The 22,409-nt window shown below is 32.0% G+C and overlaps 1 protein-coding gene across 5 annotated transcripts in view; it reads left to right on the forward strand.

Moving 5' to 3' along the window:
• Nucleotides 1-22,409, forward strand: part of Glut4EF (Glucose transporter 4 enhancer factor) — a 124,923-nt gene that overhangs the window by 59,525 nt on the left and 42,989 nt on the right. Inside the window, exon 1 of one of the 5 annotated variants that reach the window (XM_088195825.1) lies at nucleotides 18,717-18,907. The exons of the other annotated variants lie outside the window; for them this stretch is intronic. Coding sequence (XP_088051951.1) covers nucleotides 18,897-18,907 — 11 coding nt within the window. The 5' untranslated portion in view covers nucleotides 18,717-18,896. Of the gene's footprint in view, nucleotides 1-18,716; nucleotides 18,908-22,409 lie in introns of those variants that run through there. 5 annotated transcript variants of the gene reach the window in all.

The following is a 22,409-nucleotide window of genomic DNA, read 5'->3' on the forward strand; positions in this document are numbered from 1 at the left end:
TATTTATGATGCAACTTTAGCGAATAATAAATAATTATAACATGCCTAAGTGCGATTTTGAATAGATTAATAAATCAAAATAATTGTTTGACGCATGTACACGTCTAATTAAAATTTGATTTAAATGCCAATATCTCCAATAGCAATCAAACTGCGTTTACTATATTTATATACTACTGTATAATTATAGTTTATGTACATACTTACTTAGCTCACATATTGAATAATAATGTGATCTGAAGAACGTGCGTTAAATATTGAATCATATTTGTATAAATTATCAATTGGCATTGATGATCGATTCCGGCAACTTTAATGTTATTTTTAACTTTGATTTTTATAATGTTCGTGATCTTCGATTAATGTCAATTGTATATGATATTAAATATTATATAATATAATAGCAATATATGTGAAACTATATTGTTGATTATTGTACACATATATAAACTAACTATTTATTTAACTTAAAGTTAAATAAATAGTTAGTTTATATATGTGTGTACTGTATATATTTTGAACTATTTGTTTTTTAATACTATTTTTTTAAAGTAAACTGTCTAATATATAACTTACATATTTAAGATAATATGCTAGTAATCCCATAAAGCACCCTAAACCAATTAACCACCTGCCGGCGTTCCATTCGAGCGATTCGCTTTCGAATCCATGCATTTTTAGGTCATTATTAGATGTGATGCAATGTTTGTTAGCATTTGCGCCGATTCTGGACAATGTCGAAATCGCATTTCGAAACGCCCGGTCGGTGTAGCATCCTAGCGCCGATCTTCGACGATCCGAGATGAGCCGCCTTGGGAAAAGGTCGCGCCTAGCATGCGCGCGTTTTTCTCCGTTTTGTAGTGCCGATTGCGATATTTCAGAATCGTGTTGACTTTCCATTTTGTCGGTCAGTAGGTCAAACCGTGTATAGAGCTGTAGGGAAGGGGTCTGTGCGCTAGAACACACCGTCTGCAAACCGTGCAATTATGTAAACTTAACCCAAAACCCACATACTACAGGTGGATTATGAGAGTTTTTTTCTCTCCTCGAGAGTGAAACATTTGGCGAGTTTGTTTTCGTCATCGGCCGTGAGCCGTGTTTTTTTTCACCATGGAAGAAAGTCGAATTTAGAACTAACTGTTTACGAATATCACATATTTGTTTGTTTGTGGCGGATACGATTTTTGTGGTATTTGAGCCACCACAAAAACGGTTGTTTATCAGTATCGATTTTTTTCGTGATTGTTATTTGATTTTAGATAAATATATAAAAACAAAGCATTGTTCACACGTAAACAAATGAATTATAGAAAAGCAAATTTTATCTTAGCATTGTTCAAAATCTAAAATGCTATATACTCATTTATAATATATATTTCACTGCGTTAATGAGCCAATTTTTTTACTTGCGGTTTTTGTGCAACCAATGGTCATACATTTATTTTTATTGAGCTATACTAATACTAATAATATAGTTAATTAATTTCAGCTCATTTTCGTGCGAACCATTCTTTATAAAAATCGCTGCAAGATGACCGGTTTTAAATTTAACGCCCTAGTTTATGGAGTCGATATCCGGTTTTACAATATATTACAAACATTATTATTAGAGCTCCTAACCTACCTATTGAATTATATTTATTATTTAAAAAAAATAGTAGTGTCCACTGCCGATGTGTTTATAAAAAATGACATAATTAACATGCATACATATTTAAAATAAAATTACTAATAAATTGCAAAGTACAAAGATTTTTAAATTATTAATTTTATTGAAGCACATCGGTTTTAATATCCGAGAAAAGCGGCTACTTTTTTCTCGGTCTTCTAAGGGTCAAAACGCCAGCACAGCTCGGTGCGAATTTGCCTAAACTCTCACTATCGTTTGTTCCAAATCGAAAGCGAAGTAAAAGTTGTGAGACAAGTATATTCCTAATAGAAGTGGCCTTATAACATCTGTATTAGAGCTTATATGCCCATAAGATTCAAGGAGGAAGTCGAACGCCTTTCCAGTTCTCGATCGTCTGAACGATGCGACGATTCAGGGGCGGAAACAGACTATTTCTTATTGTCTAATTATAATACATATCTAGATAAACTATATTTGTTTGACAAAAATTTAATAATCTGTAATGAATCTATGGAATGTGTTTATAATCAGGGAAGTCATTTGGGGGGAGAGGGGGGGGGGCAAGTGGGTTTTTTCAGGTGCATCTATAAATATATAGTGAAACTATATTTAATATAATGAGTAATAAATCTATGAAATGTATCTATAATCAGGAACTTAATTTAAGAAGGGGAAGGTGAATTTGGCCAAAATAATGCAAGTCATTTAATTAATAAAATACTATTAATCTTAATGAAATCTAAATATTATAAAACGACCATTGATTGGCCAATTTTTGCACCCCCCCCCCTTCTGGAAAATGATGAAATGACGTCCTTGATTCTAAACCAAAAATTCTCTCAAAAAAAATCTAAAAAATACAGTCTTGAATTTATCTCAAAAATGTCATTCCAGTAAAATTATACCAGTTTAAATTTAATTTATCTGGCAGGTGCTTGTAAAATTATCCGATTTCAACTTTTCCATGCGCGTATTTTTCATTTTGCTTTGAAAAAATTGAAGATTTACCCTACATAAATGCACAAACAATTCGTTGTATGGAACACAGTGTTTATTTAAATGCACATATCTCTTAAAATAATTCCCCTTTAAATCGCACCCATTCTTTACAAATAATTACGTAGCAACGATCACGTGTGGTCCAGACAATGTTTATTTAATTAATACGTGAGGAAAATGGTCGGTTTAAGTAGTAGTTTTTTGCACATCAACACTTAAACTTATTACTTTTTTATATCCCATTATTATATTCATTGTATAAATCAAAAATATTTTTTACAGAAAAACTCGGATGATCAACTATTGATATATGTACACTTAATCTATGAATCATAAAAAATAGATAAATAATTCATCAGCACTATAATATAATATATTACATAGATAATGTTATCTACATTTATTTTAATGCAAAATTTTAAAATCTAAATGATTTATCATTTATCTACTAATTATTATTATTTGAGTATATATAACAAATTATATTTAATTTGAATTATTTTAAAATTCTCTAATTCAGAGATAAGTTGTTTTATTTACAACTTAGCAACGCCATATTTTTTCAGCAGGTTAAAAGTAGCTAATAATGATGCATTGGTCAATAATATAGTTTTCAATTGTGTGCTATTTAACAGGGAATTTAAGAGATATCTACATTGAAATAAATACTTTGTAAACGATTTTTTTTGCATTTATTTGTTATTCATAAGGTGTTCTCTGTTCTGATTTGTCCAACAGTAATGCACAAACAATTCGTTTAATGGAACAATTATTTTATATATTGCTCATTTAAATTGTCTTTTTTTTATTTTTAGCTATTCGAATATCGAATAGTAAACGATAAAATATTCGAATATATTTGTATTTTATATCAATAGTTTTATGATAATTATTTTAATTTTTAAAAATAAATGTTTTAAGCTTAAAAACAGAACGAAATTTAATTTTATTTATACCTTCTGCCAAAATGGCTGAAATGCTTAAAAAAATAACACCAAAATAAAATACTTTTGACAAAGTTAAAATTATTAGTATTGATTTAAAAAAGATAAAAAATCAATACAGCTGCACAATATTAGCTCAGAAACATGAGCAATTTCTGGAATTTCGCCAATTATAAAGTGTTTCTTACTTCATTATTTTGTTTGTCTGTTAATAACAGATTGTTTTGGACATGGTTGCTATAAATAACAAAAAGATAAAAAATCGCATAAACAAAAAGGGCACAATTAAGCTGCGGATAAAATATATTTTGAATTTTTTTTATTCGTATTCACGTTTATTTTAATAATAAAATAATTTTACAGACATACATACGTAATATGTATAATATACTATGTACATGTTACTGGTTTATAACCATTTTTATGTTCACGATTAAATTATTTTTTTTATGTTCAAAATTCAATAAAAAAATAGGAATATAAAACAAAACGTTTCTTGTTAATAATTTAAGGGGAAAAGTACAAAACCTTTTAAAATTTAAGCGAAAAAAAAAATTGAATTTAGGAAACAAATAAAAACAATTGAATAGTAAAAATGTCAAGTGTACCTTTTATTATTATAATGATAGGGAAGGTGCTTTACTCTTTCCTATTCTCAACATTTCAATATGAAAACAAACTATGTTAATCTCTGTTACTTATCTTATAAGAATGCTTTTATGTATCCAGACGTCCTCTTTTTGGAAATTCTGTTCTCCTCAAAAATGATGTCCTCTTTTGCCCTCCTCGAAGAAAAATTACCGAGATGAACTTCCTTTAATATTTTCAAAATCTGGTCACTTTATTTTAGAACACTTGTAACTTAAGTATCTGCTTAGACACATTTCACTTATTTTGTCCCTTCTGGTGAAATGTATAATTTTATGTTTGAATAGACACCGACTATTCGTTGTTTATGTCTATTTGCAAGTGGCCCTAATTAGCGTGCACTAAAATAATAAACTGGTTATTGGCAACTCGCAAATACTTTTATTATGTTTCCAATAAGAATTCAACTTCTTGGTTTGGGGCGGGAGTAGAATTTCTGTTCTTATTAGAATAGTCCAGATCTTTAAAAGGTGTATTCGTTCTTGTGCATAAATCCGGCAACAATGGAAGCATAGGTTTCTGTTATGTATGTATGCTGGCTATTTAAATATATTATTTTATAATTTGCGCCGTTCATAATGAATAACGTTTGAGCACATATTTGTAACTGATCTTTTGTCCAATATTCCTTTTAAACAGGTCACTAAAACGCCATTTCTTTGTACGTACATTAGACTTTATACATATGTACATGTTATGGGTGAACGCTAGAGTATTAATATAATACTATATCATACTCGGCGTTATTATAATACTTCGTAATATTACTACAATAGCGTATTAAATATTACGTATAGTGTATACCTTTAAAACGTAAACACAGAGGATAAGCCACCCCCTTCTAAGTAAATCGGTCAAGGTTTGTAGTTTAATTAGCTAAGTTACATTTTATTACATAAACTTTGCATATTATATTTTCAACTGTAAATAATGGGATCGAAAGTTAATTCTGAATTTAGTATGAACTTTAACTTAAAAAAAATGTAACCATTGCGTTTTATGACCACTAATCCCACTAAAGCTACCACCAAACCACAATAATGAAGAAATTTAATACGTCTAAAAATCATTCGACGATTGCTCGGTAGCGCTGTTTGTTACATAACAAAATTTCTCATTTTCTCCCTCTTGTTCGTTGCACAACTTTCGAGAGGTCCGTATACCGCAGCGAAATTCAAATCGATAGCGAGTGACATTGCGTGTTCCGCTTTTTGTGTTCAGACCTTGAGGTGTGTGCGTTCAGTACCTACTCTATCAAGTTAAAAAATTACAACACAACATTACATGCATGAGGTCGAAAGAGTTGCGATTCGCCAAGAATGCGGGCTGAGCGATTACTCTTTATCTAATGACCCATATATTTTAATGTTGTAGATTTTTATTCATTTGAATACAGTGTGTTATGTAAGTGATTGTGTGTATCTAATTTTTTGTGTAAAGTATACGCATTGTACTTCCGCTATAGTGAGTGAAAGGCGTCATGCAATGGCACGCGCGGGCAGTGAAATTCTGATGTAAAATGATAACTGGTTCATGTTTGCGATGCAGTAATTGTTGAATCATGACCTATAGCAACGTTATGGTAATGGGCAAAGGTGGGTGGGTCATGATTTTTTTGTGCCGGTGAAAATATTGGCATTGATCGGTGCATGCGTGAGCACTCTGTTGCTGCACAAGTTTTTTTTTTGATTGCGTCAAAATTTTTCGTGATAATCGTGTACTGGCACACTGACCCAGTTGCTTAATGAACCGCTTTAATAACGCTGTACAGATATATTTTTTACGACAATTGTTACACGTGTCGCGTTCGGTGTCTTCTTCTTCCCACTTTGGGTCGCGGAAGGTCGCAGTGTGCACGGCGGCGCGTGGGCTGGCTCGCGCTTCTCTTTGTGCACCACGCCCTTTGAGTATTTCAGACTATCAAAGTGCCACCAGTATCTATCTAACTTAGTTTTGGCCTTGAGTGTCGGTCGAGCGACTGCGAGGGTGTGGCGTGCGGATCGCGACCTCGGTTCTTATGTATATATGCTATAACAATAAAAGGATTGTGGGCAGTTGCATAACTGGTATCAAGAGGAAGTCCCTACCGTGCGATCAAACGATCAAACTTACGATGCTAATGGAACGATATACCCTTGAACGTCATTGTTGCGAGAATAATCTACTATTGGATTTCTGTCGTACATCTCGGAAGCGTTGACCGTGTCCTGTTTATTTTTTGTTCGATTGTGATATCGTATTTGCGTCGTTGAAAAAATTTCCAATAAAAAATAAAAATACACGTTTCACTAAGCGACTGATAGCGTAGTACAACAACAACACAAAAGTGCTACTTTTGCAAAGTATCAAGTCAATTTCGCATATGGCTTTCGATACCTTGATATTACTGCTGACTTCAATAATGAAATACCACTATTAGTACCGGCATTTTAGTATTTAATTTGGACAAATTTAGAAAAAGTTCGGCATAAACATAATTAAAACCTTTTTTTGCATTCCTGGTATTTTCAGATTCGACGCAATTGAAGCTCACCGACATCACTAATTTGATGTTGCTATTTTACGTGTCCTTGATAAATTCGGTCATTGTGAAGTGTTCGACGAAACTCGGCGACTCTTCTCAGCTTCCAGGTTTATCGTTGAAGGTTTCGAGGAAGTTTTAAGTTCTTCTAATTAAACTTTCGGTGACTTCAGTTTTCAGGTTTATTGATGAAATTTATAGATACGATAAAAAATAATTTGTAATAAGTAATTTAGAGTTATTTGCGACATGGGTTGATATCGATATTGACCATTTGGTACGAAAGTTATATTAAATTGCTTTTAAAACATATTTTAAAGCACAATTCTACATACTAGTTTTTTTTTGTAATCATACGCCAACTCGCCTTTAGAGATATATTAATATATGTACATAAGTAATTTGATACATAAAAGTATGCAAATATTCCAACTGTGTAAAATGAATTAGTTTTAATTAAATGCTTTTATTGATGCGACTTTTTACAGGGGGGGGGGGAAGGTCAAAAGTTAGCCAGTCAGTGATCGTTTTTTTTGATATTTCGATTTCATGAAGATTCATAGAATTTTTTTTATTAAATGACACGCATTTTTCAGGCTAGATTCAAGGGGTGCTTAGAATTCACGTCAAAAGCAATAAAATGTTTCCGTCATCATTCATATTAAGACTCTTTATAACAATATTACGACTTACAATAAGTGAAAATTAAATAAAGCCTATCTAAACCAAATTTTGACTAATAGGAGAGCGCAAAAAACAATTATCACTTCTCAGAAGTCAAAAATTCACGTCAAAAGCAATAAAATCGTGCCGGTGCCGTCGCAGTGGGAACGCTCGTTACCGAGCGTTCCCACTGCGACGACGCCGACACGATTTTATTGCTTTTGACGTGAATTTTTGACTTCTGAGAAGTGATAATTGTTTTCGCACCCTCATATTAACCAAAATTCGGTTTGAATATACTTTTATTTATACTCTCATATTAATATTTCGGTAAGGAAAGCTATCTTATTTTTAGAACACAGTGTAATATTGAAGTGCAGACGAACTATATGGCAATATGCGAGATGCTATATCTGTCTATACTTCTTTTTCTGATTATTTTCCCATTAGTTGAGTTATCATAGTTTGTATTTTTGACTGAATTGGGGAACTGTAATTAGTTTAAGAACTTTCGTTTGGTTAGGTTTGGGTTTGAATAGCAAATAAAAATTTCGCATCTGTCAAATTGAGCTTCATAGACATTTTAGAGCAGCATAGAATTTCACTAGTGCTTATCAGTTAAATTATATTTTCGCTAATAGAAATATATATCTACTGATGAAAAGTATTTGGACTTCACTAGTGAAAATATAACTTCACTGAAAAATACATATCCACTGTAACATTTATACTTCGCATGTAAATACATAATGATGAGTATTTAAATATTACTACTTATGGAAAAGTTGAAATCATATAATTTTACTAGCACCTACCAGATAAATTAGAGTTTTACAGGTAAAAATATGTATCTACTGGTGAAAATGTATTCCGCTATGATTTTACTGAAATTCCTTATTAAAAAAAATATTTCCTTGATATATTCGGGAGTTTTTTTTCAAATTTTCTTTGGGGAATAACCCAATAATTTTTGGCTTAAAATCAGAAACGTCAAGGGAGGGGGGAGTTTTCCAATCAGTGGTCGTTTTTTTTAATATTTCGATTTCATTAAGATTAATAATATTTCATTACATGACACGCATTTTTCTGGCCAAATTCAAGGGGGGAGTCAAATGCCCCATCTGCCCCTCCCAAATGACGTCCCTGTCACTATTACGCATTACACTTATTCATTGTACTTTTTATTCAGCACTAACGACGGATAATTCAACTCCGCTCGCGATCCCAGCTCGTCTATCGAGCAAAACCTTGCGGTGTTGCGGTTTTGGAATACTATTCAAAATGGCCACTGCGTGTATAATATCTATGACAAACGCGTACAGAAACGGCCAAGTACATGCACTTTATCTAGCCTTGCGACTATCGGTAAAAGGATCCGTAAATGGGTTACGGTGCCGCTCAGGTTCAAGTTGCACAAGCCGTGTTGCTGCATTCGCGACTTGATTCACGTCCACTTGACTGAAAATATTTGCAGTTGCTGGAGAATCTTGTAGTGTTCTGAATGTTTCAAAATTCTTAAAGAGCATACAATGCTCGGATAACGCACATATGAGTGAATTTCTCTGACCGTGAGTGACGTTTAGCACGAGCGCTCATATCGAAGATTTATTGCATTATGAATGCATTTAAGCGCAGTAACGCGTGCGGTTCTAAACACGTGCTAGATTATGTTATATACATACGTCGACACTGCGTTAAAAATTAAATGTTATTCACTCGTGTTAGTGCCAATTGCGATTCTAAGCAACTTGGCTCGTGTAATAACTGTGACGTCGTATATTCAGATACACCCATTGCCTTTCACGTTGTATCAAAGGTAGATATTAGTTGACACGTACAAATTATTATACACCATTTCTTGTATTTTCCAATTCTCTCGAAGCGCTACTGACACTAGCAGATAGCATTCTTTAATGAAAATTGTAATATATGTACTTTTAAAAACCATACATGTACAGTAGTAATATAACATATTTTGAGAATATATCTACCGCGTGAATATGACCCTTGCTTTGCAGTTTGGAATAGCATTTCATTGTTGCATGTTAAACTAAGTTGTGTGACTTGGCTGTTAATCAAAAATCAATATATTTAGAAATGCAACTTTGTTAGCTCTTCTTGGAACAAAGATCATAAAGAATTTTTAATGTTATATACAATTGTGAGACTGTACATTTAAATAAAACATATTATAAAAATTGGGTTAACATCCGCTGGCAATAAATTACAGGTTGATCAATTATGAAAAGTTGATAAGTTATTTATAATACGAAGTAAGCATTTTTTAAACCACCATGCGTCCATTTTCAATTTTTTGTGAAAAAAGGAAAAATGTATCTATTTATTTAAAACTAAAACTAAAACCACTACTTAATCATTCAGTAAAACTATTTTAGGAGTATCGCCGTACATGTACGGTGGTCGATCTTTCACTGTTTTGAGGTATCCTAGATAGTTATATACATCTTTACTTATATAACTGAAGAAATAATAAATAAAAACTTCACAATTACATAATATTTTTATTTAATTTGAATTAATCTGAATGATTTATAAAGAAAATAATACCAATAAATGAAAGAGTACGAAATAAATTAACATAACAAAAGACATTTTATGTTAATTTTAGAAAAAATATTAATATAAAAAAATCCACAAAAGCCGAATTATATATAATAAATATGTTTAATAAGTTATCAAAATTTAATAATAGATAAATTATTAAAACATACTAATATAAAAAAGCTTTATGAATAAAATGTAAATATAGAGTACTTTAATATCAAAAAAAATTGAAAGATTATTTCGATGCTTTTTTTTAGTTAAATAGATATAAATTAGTATTTGGACAGTGAATTCTCCCGCTTCCCTTTACCTCTATAATCGCGTTTATAATTAGATCTAAAACGTAAAATAAATCATGAGAGCAACAGATGACTCACTCTTACTAACGATAGAGTAATTAAAAGTGATGCCAGCACATACGCAGTTGCGTAGCTAGGGTATGTGCCGCACAGGGTGATCCTTAAAATTGCCCCCCCCCCCATAATTTTTTTGCAGGGTCTTAAAATAATAAATTGGTTATTATTATGCTCTTGTTATTCGTGGATTTATATATGTTTTAGTGCATTCAAGGTTAAGAAACACACTAGACGATCCCATCGCGAATATGCCGCCCCCAAGCAAGTGCCGCCCGGCCCGTCCCATAGCTACGCCACTGCAAATACGTATCGCTTAGTTTTATAATTATTGTGTATATTATTAGTGTAACATACGTTTGATCTAATATTTTTAATGTTTCGTATTTACATTTATTTATTTATTTATTTATTAGAAACACAACCGAAGTATAACTATATAAATATGTATGTTCATACATATTTCTCTAATCAACTGATATAAAAGATTAGTATATTTGCATAGAAATATCGTAATTTACACGTGTTTTTATTGAGAGGCGTTAAATTGCCTTTTTATATGCATCTTAAGTTATTTACATAATAAATATATATTCTCGGTATTGATGCACGTGTGTAAATTAACATTTTCTCACATACGCACACACACACACATACAATCGATTAACTTTCATTTTATGAAAATGATTTTATATCTTTGCGTTCCTTTCACCAGTACCCAGCATCATAACGGAGTCCGAAAAGTTTCGAAATCGCAGTAAATCTATAGTAAATCCATCTATGGTTTTACGAGTTAAGATTTAGATATAGGCAATGAAGTAATTCTTTATAAGATTTGTGTCATGGCTACGACCGGTTAATCTACCGCCGGATAATCGACCGTTTTCTATTCGGACATCCGTGTTTCGATGGTTATCGGTTTTGCATGGACACATTACACAGAAACGATAATTTCATCGCTCGCATGTCAGAAACCGCATGCGTTTGCGTTTGCGTTCAACTTCGCGGCATAATCGGTTCGAGGAAGCTGCTCGATTGATTGTGGGGGAAATTGCGAAAACCAACAATCCACCCTTTGTGTGCCTTTGTGTCTTTCAGTTATTGAATAAATTGTGTGTATAATACATCCAATACTTTCAGGGGTCTTACAGAGTTTGTTTAAAAAAAAGGGTTATCCATTATTTAAATTTTGTTGTCAAACTTTGTAAATGTCTCGATTCTTTATAAAAAAAACGAATGTTGTCGATGTATATATAAAAAAATGTATCCTTAAATTCCCCTCTTTTCTTAAAGCCGTATTCTCGCGTTCATTCTAAGTGTACTCTTTGCCTAATTGCAACGCTGTACCTAGAGTCAACGTGAATGTTTAAATTAAAGTGTATTTTACACGAACATTTATACAGAATAATAATCCGCGTTAAAATATATATAATATATATTGCTAGGGACAAATGCCCTGTAGTGAAATAAAGATTGTGGCGTGTGATCTTATGTTCATTTGAAATGGGTCAAAGCATTAAAAAAATATGAAATAAAGTTCGATGTTCTTTAGTTATTTGAAATCGGCTTCTGGGCATTCTAAACCTTAGAGCTGCTTTCACATCTTGCTGCATTGCAACAATTCGTTTCGATGCGATTTTCGATCGAACACGATGATGATAGCTTCTGTTGGTAATTCATCTGCGATTTCCCATCAACGCTCGTGCATAAGCGCACACACTTAGAGAGAGAGAAAGAATTATATTAATTCCAATGCAATAATGATTACGCTGCATAATTGACTGTGTCGCCCGCCAGGTGGAATTATTGGAGAGAAATCGCGTTTAATTGAAAATCGTTGCAGGATTTGCAATCGCACCGTTGCTGACCGACTACTTTGGATATCGTGTTGTAAGTTAAATATATGGTTGATTAGTATAACGGTGCGAGTATGACTACTTCCTGTCTCAAACGTAGTAAAATCTACCTGAGCTCTCATCGTAGTTTTATTGAACCAAAGTCATATAACATAATGAGGAGCCATAATCGTAAATTAGAAGCGTTATTCCCAAATCCGTATTCACTCTGAAATATTTTATTGCTTATTCTGTTCCGTAATAAAGAAAACTATGAAAACCTAATGGAATATAAGTGACCATAAACATTATCTGCACTAAAGCGAATGCGGTTTAAACGTACAACTTTTCATGTAAGCGATGTGGAATGTTTACAGACACTAACTATAAATGTATATTATTATCTTTCTACTATAAATTTAAACTTAAAAAGTTACTAAAATACATATTGAAATAGTTAATAGGTCATGTGTGAAGATAAATTATCAATGATTCTAGAGTATCGAGCAATTGAGTGATAGCACAATGTATCTCTTATTTACTTGTTTATTGTTGATTTTGTGCTATATATACATTAATTGTAGCCTCATTTCTTACATGCCTTAATGATACACTTATGGTATATGCTACGAAGGAAAAAATGTTAAGTAGCACTAGGGTAGTGGTTGAGTACTTTTAAGTATGTTGTAGAAAAAAATTAACTTCTTCTTGCGTTGTTATTATTTATAAATAAAAAAATATAGATAAAATATACGCCTATTTTTTTATAGGCTTTATCAAATTACTTCTAGTAAAACTTGACTTTTCTCAGGAAAATTCTAGATAATTAGGTTTAAAATAATATCTGACTTATCTTAATTTTTATTTTCTGATTTTTTAAACTTTTTTTTATTAATCCATACTTAATGGAACACATTTCTACCTAAATTTGCCTTTTTTAATATTTTATTAAATCTTACCGATATTAAATAATTATTGGTGGTAAATTATTATTTATAAATAAGTTATTAAATATTTATTTATTATAAATCTTCCGTTAAAACATGACGGGCGTTAGCCCAATGCGTTACTACAGGGTCAACACAATCAACAACTAGTGAGACACCATACTGAAATCAAATTAATGTTGTAAATTACAAACTATTATTACAATTTATCTATGCATGACCTAGCCGATTTTAATTTTAATTATTCATCATATATATATTCATGAAAATCTAGGAAAACCTAATTTATGATGATCGATCGATATTATACTTTTATAATAATCACTAATTCCATTTCCTGGACACGATAGCAATTGAAATACTATAGGGTTCATATGCATTTTAAACCCAGGTCTCTCAGGTATACTCATTGTTCTATATAATTTTTCAAGGATTTTCTGCTATGATAAATCTGCGGAAAAATCTTATTACCAGGGGCGTATATTCAGGGTGTGCTAGGTGTGCGGCGCACACCCGCAAATCATCTAAAATATAAATTTAGAAATTTAGAAAATTTAGGGCGTAATGCGACATCATTTTGCATACAGTAGTATGCAAAATTATAAAATTTTAATATGCAGTGTATAGTATGCATTGGTATTTGTCATTCGCTCTGAACGTTTTCGCGCGAGCGATCGGTTTGGAACAACACATATAACGCGCCGACCTTGCGCGCGGCCGCCGACTAAAGTAAATTGTTCCGAGATTTAACGGCTGAAGTCGATCTGTCGGCTGGCAGCGCTCAGTAGTAAAATTGGTCTCGAATTTGGTGCGCCAACTTCAAAAACTCTTGCGTCCGTCGCTGCTTTTTTATTACATTATATCACAATAACAGGTCACTCATTTTTTATATTTTGCCGTAAAATAGTTTATTATCTTATTTACATATGATCAATATTTAATTTTATATTCTAGATTATATTTTTTTATTTACCCCAATAATGATGAAGAATACTGTTGAAGATATTTTGAATAATCTATTTTCAAAAAGAAGTTATGAAATTAAACTGAAGTAAATTCAGCAAATTTTGTCGCTATTATTCTTGACGAAACTTCAGATATAATGACGAACTCACAGCTCTCGACAGTTTTGCGTTTTGTTTATGAAGGTAAAGTTTACGAGCGGTTTATTGGCTTTACAGACGTTAGCTCTGATAAAACAGCCGATGGCTTATTTTGCCACGAAGTAAATATAATTGAAGAATTTCAAATTCAAGAAAAATTAGTTGGACAGACTTAGAAGTATATCCATTGGCCATTTTTACACACTGCTATGCTCATATGTTGAATTTAACATTACAACAAGGTCTTTCCAATATAAAAGTGTGCAAATCATTCTTTCTAACTTTAAATGGATTGTCTGCATTCTTTTCGAAATCTTCCAAACGAGTAAATGCTTTACAAGAGTTTGTAGGTAGAAGACTTCCTTCTGTTACACCTACAAGATGGAATTACACATCACGGTTAAGTAACACAGTGCAAAAATACAGAAATGAATTTACGGACTTTTTTCGAGACGTCGTGAAAAATTGTGAACTATGGGACCCCGACACTGTAATAAAAGCACGAGGTTTTCTTAGCTTTTTGGAAGATTTTGAAACAAGAAAACTTCTCCACATATTTTCAAACCTTTTTGGAAAATCTGATGTGTTATACAACATTTTACAATCCAAATCTTTTGACATATTATATTGCTGTAAGAAAGTTACCGAAATTTTGCAACAACTCAGACATGAACAGGAAAATAATTATGAAACATTATGGGATTATTATGTAACGGAAGAAAATTATCCAAGACTGGGTAATGATTTGCTTGTTGAAGAAAAGCACGCGTTTAGCCAACTATTTAATACAATAGTTGATAATAAATGTAAGCAAATTGAAAAAATTAGAATATTTTCACCTTCTGGAGAAAGAAAAATATGAGCAATATAAAGGAAAATTTCCAAATGAATTACTTACCAAACTGCAACAACTCTATGGAACATTATTTGATTATATAAGTTTAAAAAATGAGCTGGCTGTTCTTTATCATTTACCTAAATTTGCAGAGAAATCTGTTCTTGAGCTTGTACAATTTATGAACACAAATAATCTTGAGTCAGGTTTTCAGGAAATAGATAAATTAGGCAAACTAATATTAACTCTTCCAAGCAGTACTGCTTCAGCAGAACGTTCATTTTCTGCTCTGAAACGAATTAATAATTGTTATCGAAGTACCCAAGGCCAAGAAAGGCTATTTGACCTTAGATTGATTTCAATAGAAAAAGGGATCCTTATGGATATTAAAAAGAAGAGCACTTTTTATGACAGCGTGATAGAAAAATTTATGATTAAAGAAAGAAGATTAGATTTTATACATAAATAATTATAATTTTATGTTTATTGGAAATTTGATATTTTTATATAATATTATTTTAGATTAGGTTTGATGTTTATTTATTTATTTATATATGGGGAAAAGCTGTAAGGCAGTTTAGGCAGGCCAAAACCTCGGCTAATAAAAATGAAAAAATGTACGTTTTTTTTTAATTTTTTATAGCACACCCAATATTAACACCCACCGTACGCCACTGCTTATTACATACAATAAGAAGAACCATAGACTTTTTTAATCTCGCATTTCAAAGACGAAATTATGTCAATTGTATTATTTAAATATTATACGATCTTTATAGTTGAAAATAACAAATGAATCTCTAGTTATTTGTATTATTTTATTAACACTTATCACCAGTTACAACTGTGAAACGCAAGAACTCGTACAAAAATAAGGTATACCTCGTCTCTCGTCCTTTCTTGAAATAAATAGGACCTTTTTTTATGTAGATTTCGAATATAAATTTTCCGGTATATACGTCATAGACTTCTTCTATCGAAATCTACTTACAATCAGACGTCAATTCAAAATTATAATGTATTCGGCAATCAACCTTGACCTTCTCAATAATAAGAAGGTCATACATTATTTTTTAGTACATCAACGCCATAAACCTTAATCGATTAAAAAGTGGAGCCTTTTTCCTCATGTGCCAAAATTCTAATATGATTTTAAAATATTTTAATCGTCTATATCTATAATGTACAATTTTACATTTTTTTGCTAAAACGTGTAAAATTATACGTCAATTTTAGTTGCATTATTATTTTATTTTGCAATGATGTCTCTTTTTTCAGATAATAATTTTATTTTAATAAGCGCGTTTGCTTCATAAAAAATAGATTTATGATTGATAGATATTTAATCATAGTATATATTAAATTCATTTTAAGTTCAATCCAAGACTAATATAAAAGCTTTTGAATAATTTAAATCGCTACAAAACACTGGCCAGATTTTTTTGACACGATTTAATGCCGTAATTAGTTTTTCGTACCAAACGTATGCTACTTTTGGCTAAACTCGTTTATATAATTTCGTTAGCTTGCATGATTCAAAATAACGGCTCTTTCAAAAACTATATTGAATAATTAAAGTTTGGCGAATTCGTTACGGACTCCGACTCGAAAAATTGTATTTTTATCTACGTTGACGATAGTAAGAATCTGTTTCTGTCGGGTGTGCATTTTTAATATTTTAACAAAAACGCATTTAAATTTATGTAAAAACTAATGCTACGGATCAAATCAGCATGTGATTTAACATATAAAATAAAAATATTTTATTGCCCATCGCTTAAAACCATTACCATATATGTATATAGGCATTCTGATTTCTCAATGATTTTTATTTCTTGATAAATGAGAATTCTCGGCTTCACTTCTCAATTTTTCTCGAGAATTTTGATGAATGAAAAATGTATGTAATACAGTTAGGCATTGCAGATATTATTACATGTATCTGCAATGGCTAATACAAAATAATCATTTAAAAAACACATGCTATCCAAAGTAGAATCAAACTTCCTAGTTCTTTTTTTTGTTAAAAAAATTTCGCCTGTGGAAAAATTCCTCTCGTTTTGTGTTGGTTGATGCAACGGCGCCCACACTATTTTATTGCTTTTGACGGGAATTTTTGACTTCTGAGAAGTGATAATTGTTTTTGCGTTCTCCTATTGACCAAAATTCAATTAGAATATACTTTGCCCAATAATCTCATATCAGAAGTCAATGGTAATATCAATACGGATAGCTATCATATTATTAAAACTATATAATTTCTAATAAAATAAAACCTAATATAATTTCTAAATAATAAATAATCTGTTTGCAAAAATGCATCTTAGAATTGATGAATTATTCCCGATTTTCGTCAAAATATCTTATTCAATGTAGAATAATAGCTCAATTCCAACCCAGTATTTATTATATTTATATAGATATGTATTTAAATTATTTGAAGCAATGTGTACTAGTTACACATCACAGAAAAGTAAAAGTATCGTGAGACAATTGTCAATAACAGACTATCGAAAAATATAAATAACCCTAAATCGTTTTGCATGTTGCCGATTCCCATGCGTAATTTATTTTTTTAGATCACCAAAGCAAAGATAAAGCCGCCGGCTGGTTAGAGTAATAGTAAATCGTAAAATAATTGTTGGTCGTTGAATAATTAAAAGTAGTGCATAGTGATATCTATTAATTGTAAGGTGTAGTAATATTTAATAATTAATTAATTAGATGGGATTAATTTACAGACCTTGATTTTAGTCTGATGTTTACTAATTACTTGCAGTTGTTGCTTGTGTTAACCCCGCTGTAAAGCTTTAGGCTAACGCCTATCATGTTACCACAAATTATCAAGTAAAGCAATTTCTTATAAAACTATTTGTTTTTATAATTTTTGGAAGTAATTAAGCATTTTTTTAAATATTTTTTGCTAGCTTGACTAGTACTGCAATAATATATGAAATAATCTTCATCATTCGATACAATAGCTATACAATTTATCTAAAACTATAACTGCTATAATTTGAATCAAACTTTTCTGTAAAAATTAAAAAAAACTGATCCAGCCTAATCCGTTATCTTGTTTAAAATGGCAAGTATTCAAAACATTTAAAATAATGTCACAATTTGCGATATTCCTGGTTTTTAACTATTTTTTTGCTACTTTAGCGAGAAATAGTCTGATATATTTTTTTATTGGACTGTTTGTAGTATTTGTTTCAGATAAAAAAAATTTTCGAAAAATATATCGATAATTCCAAATGGATCGGCAACTAAAGGGTTAAAAAATATATTTCCTTTTTACATAAGATTTATTGATATGATATGTGGGAAGGGAATATGTAAAATATTAATAATGTGAGTAAATTCCACTGAAAAACAAGGTCGAATTTTTTAACATAATTAATTATTTTCAATACTTGACCTTCTCAATTTAGAGCGTCGTAAATTTCTCGCGATTGCCAACCCCGCAGCGTAAGGGCGCTAAAACCACGCACGTCATAAACTTAAATCAATGCGAGAGAAACAAGGGAAAAACTATCGCCGCGGAAGCCGTCTTTTCTTTCGCGTTGCACCACTATCAAATGTGTGTGGGCGTGAGTGTGTGTTTGTGAGCGCGCGGGGTCAAGATAAACAACCACCGTGAGCGCGTCACGTGTATGCATGTGTGAGTGCGCGCGTGTGAGTAGCGATTTTGTTTGGCGTCGTCGTTTGCGCACGCGAGCGTCGCCGGCGTCGCGCCACGTGACGCCGAACGCCGGCCGGCCGGCTCTCATTGCCGCACAGGGGTCGGACCTCGCCGGGTCCTCGTCACGACAGCGCTCCTCGAAAACGCGCATATACGACCGCAACGGTTCCAATGTTAGACAGGTAGCGTAGAAAAAAAATATTTTTTGCAATTTGCTTACGTTCGTTCACACTATATATCATGGGCATGATTTTTTTTTTAAATAATTGTTTTTTACTTCCGAGAAGTGATTGTCTTTGCGTTTTAACGTTTCGTCTAATCTCACTTCAAAGAAGTGGTTAATTAATTTTGTGGCTTGTCATAGTGTGAACGATCGGTTGCTCAACTTTATTATGATTAAGGACCATATCGAGAATTATTTTTCTCGTTTACCTCATTGTTATTCTAACAATAATGCAATTTAAATTATATAATATATTATTTTAAATAGTGAATGCAATACGTTTGATTTTAATTTTAGAATTTTCCGGAAAGTTAATTTTTGAAAATTTATGTTTATTTTATTATTTTTGCACACGGGCGGGCTACCTGTTGTTTATTTTGAACTGTCGACAAGATCGCAAATCAAGTTGGCTAACGAACTTAGCCAATAAGCTCAATTTTTAAAAAAAACTACAAGAAGCATTTTGGTGTATTTTCGCGCGTCCACTTTGTGTGCAGTTACCTTGACATGCCCTAGTTTTTCGCGAGTTCTCGGATATCCTCGGATTAAAGTCAAACTAAAAAATACGTATGTAGATACTAAATACTAAGAAATTAAATTTACGATGCTTTAAAATAATATGCATATTGATAATCGACCAATTGTTTTAAATAGCTTTTTCTTAACGACGTCATTGAGTTATATGTGTGGTTAATATAATCATTCGTGTCCCTATTTCAAGATAATATAACAGCATTTTAAATAAAAAGAAAATATATCATATAGCAGTAACTAATTAAGTATTAGGTAATCCCGGAATTAATGTCGTTTTTTATTAAAACTCAAACTTATTTTTTTTTTCAATTATTTAATATTTTTTTAATACAAAGTAATTTCTAGTGTTATCTACGACTCTTTGCCATCTTGTTACTAGATCTAAAATTCCTTTCTCATAAAAGGCTTTTGGTTTAGATTCGAAGAACTCCGAAAGACCCGATTTCAGTTTTTGTCGAATTGTCGAATTTTTTGTTCCCTAATTGGGTTTTTAAAAAGCGAAATAAGTGAAAGTTGCTGGGTACCAATTCCAGAGAATAGGGTGGATGCAATAAAACATCCCAGCTAAGGTCCTGGATATTTTAAGGGTAATATCGGCAACATGCGGTTGGGCGTTATCATGTTGAAGAATGACATTACTTTTATTCACAAAAGCAGGTCTAATTTTTTGTAACGTCGTATTTAATTTGTCCATCTGTTCACAATAGAGGGCTGCAGTAACAGTTTGCCCTTGTTTTAAAACATCATAATAAATTACACCTTTCGAATCCCACCACACACACAATAATGCTTTCCGAGGATGTAGTCCTGGTTTTGGTGTTGGAATTGGGGTTTGACCTCGATTTAACCATTGTTTCTATTTTTTTATATCATGATAAAGAACCCATTTTTCGTCTCTGGTGATAAGGTCATGGAGAAACGGGGTAAAATGTTGCTTTTCTTGCAGTATTTTGCATGTGTTGAGACGTTGAGCTTTGTTGCGTCGGTGAGCGCGTGAGGAACCGAGATACCTTATTTTTTAACTTTTCGCAGTTTCTCAAGATAACGATGGGTGTTCGACCGTGATGTGCCGACTTTCTTCGATAATTCATCAATGGTCATAATCGGATTTGCTTCGATTTCCGCCTTTAGAGCTGGACTATCCACTAGACTGGGCCGTCCACTTCGAAGCTCGTCCTTCAAATCGAGATTGCCCGTTGGAAATTTTTTGAACCCACTTTGGCACTTTCTTTTGTCCAGTATATCATCGTAAATGTCATAAATGCATTCTGTTGCTTCTGTCGCAGTTTTTTTTTAATGAAACGAAAACAGCATACAGCTTCTTAAATGTGTTTCCAAAGGACACTCTGCCATTGTTTGTAAATGGGGTAGAAAAGATTTTTTTTGTTTAAAAGAAAGGCAAAGGATCACAGAAAAGAAAAAAATTACAACGCACGTCTTCACTGCTCATCGGACCCAAAAATACTAAGCCAAAGTTGCCTATTAAAAAAACGACATTAATTCCGGGATTACCTAATATATACACATATCAAGAATAAACATCAACGTTTTACCTTTTCAACGCGAAGATATTTCAGATCCCTTCTAATTATTTTTCAAAACTATTATTGATATTAATATTTATTTCGCACATAGATGTTGGTTTTTAGGTACTCAAATGCTTCGGGTTTGTCGGCGTAGACACGATTAGCGCAACCCCACAAAAAATCCAACGGCATTAAATCGCATGATTTTGGCGGCCAGTTGACGTCACCAAAACGTGAAATAATGCGACCTGGGAACTTTTCATTCAAAACATCCAACGTTGCACCCGATGTATGGAAAGTTGCGCCATCTTGGTAGCAAAATTCGGTTATAATACGCCAATAGCGCTCACCATTGACTGTTACAGTCCGTCCTTCATTGTTTTCAAAAAAGTATGGCTCAATGACGCTGCCTGACCACAATGCGTACCAAAGAGTCACTTTTTTTGGCATGTGATTGTCTCTCGTGAAGCACATGAAAATTTTATGGCCCCATATGCGGCAATTTTGCTTATTAACTTACACAGAAAGGTGCAAATGTGCCTCATTAGAGAAGATTTTTTTTGAAAAATCAGCATCAACTTTCTACTACTCTAACACTCAATCTGCGTAAATTCTTCGCTGTTCATGGTATCTGTGCTTCAGTTGTTGTGTTATCTTAATTTGACATCTATATAGGAAAATGCAGTGAGATATTTTTAAGCATTTTCTTGCCGTATCAGGGTTTGATAAAACATAAAACACAAAAACTAGTTACAATGATGATTTTTTTAAGTTTATTTTTTAGTTACTTGTATTATTTATAAAATAATATATTATTAAACACTCGCGTTATCTTGCATTTTCGTATGCGTTTTATGCCTTGATTTACACGATAATTCATGTAAATCGAATCATTTAATTTAACAGAGTCACTTAGAAGCCTATCTCGTATTTCATTGGTCCGCTTGCGCCGAGCAAATTTGTCATATACGTTTCAACTGCTTCATTGTTATTCGGACACTTTAAATAATTATCGATTTTGATAGCTTATAACTTATTTATTATTATTTTTGATAGCTTATAATACAACATAAAAAATATAGTAACATTTCTAATTTATCGAAATTTATTTAAAATATAGAAATGATTAATGATAAGTATAACGAACGCATATCTTGTATTTTAGAGCAAATTGATAAGGCGTACACCCAAAGTTGCCATCTCTTTTTTACTTATGAATAATGACGAGATGGATAGATCTCAAAGTGACTCTGTTAAAATAAACGGAGTGAACAGATCTATCGTACAGATAGATCGAGGGATTGAACTAAATCAGAACATAGGAATTTTAACTGCTTTAAATCTTTCTTTTAAATGTGTATTAATGAATTTAAAAAAACTTATTTCTTGTTCAGAGAAAAT

Source organism: Plectrocnemia conspersa, unplaced genomic scaffold (genome assembly GCF_051122295.1).
Source record: "Plectrocnemia conspersa isolate PC_06_02 unplaced genomic scaffold, ASM5112229v1 ptg000010l, whole genome shotgun sequence".
Lineage (NCBI taxonomy): Eukaryota > Metazoa > Arthropoda > Insecta > Trichoptera > Polycentropodidae > Plectrocnemia > Plectrocnemia conspersa.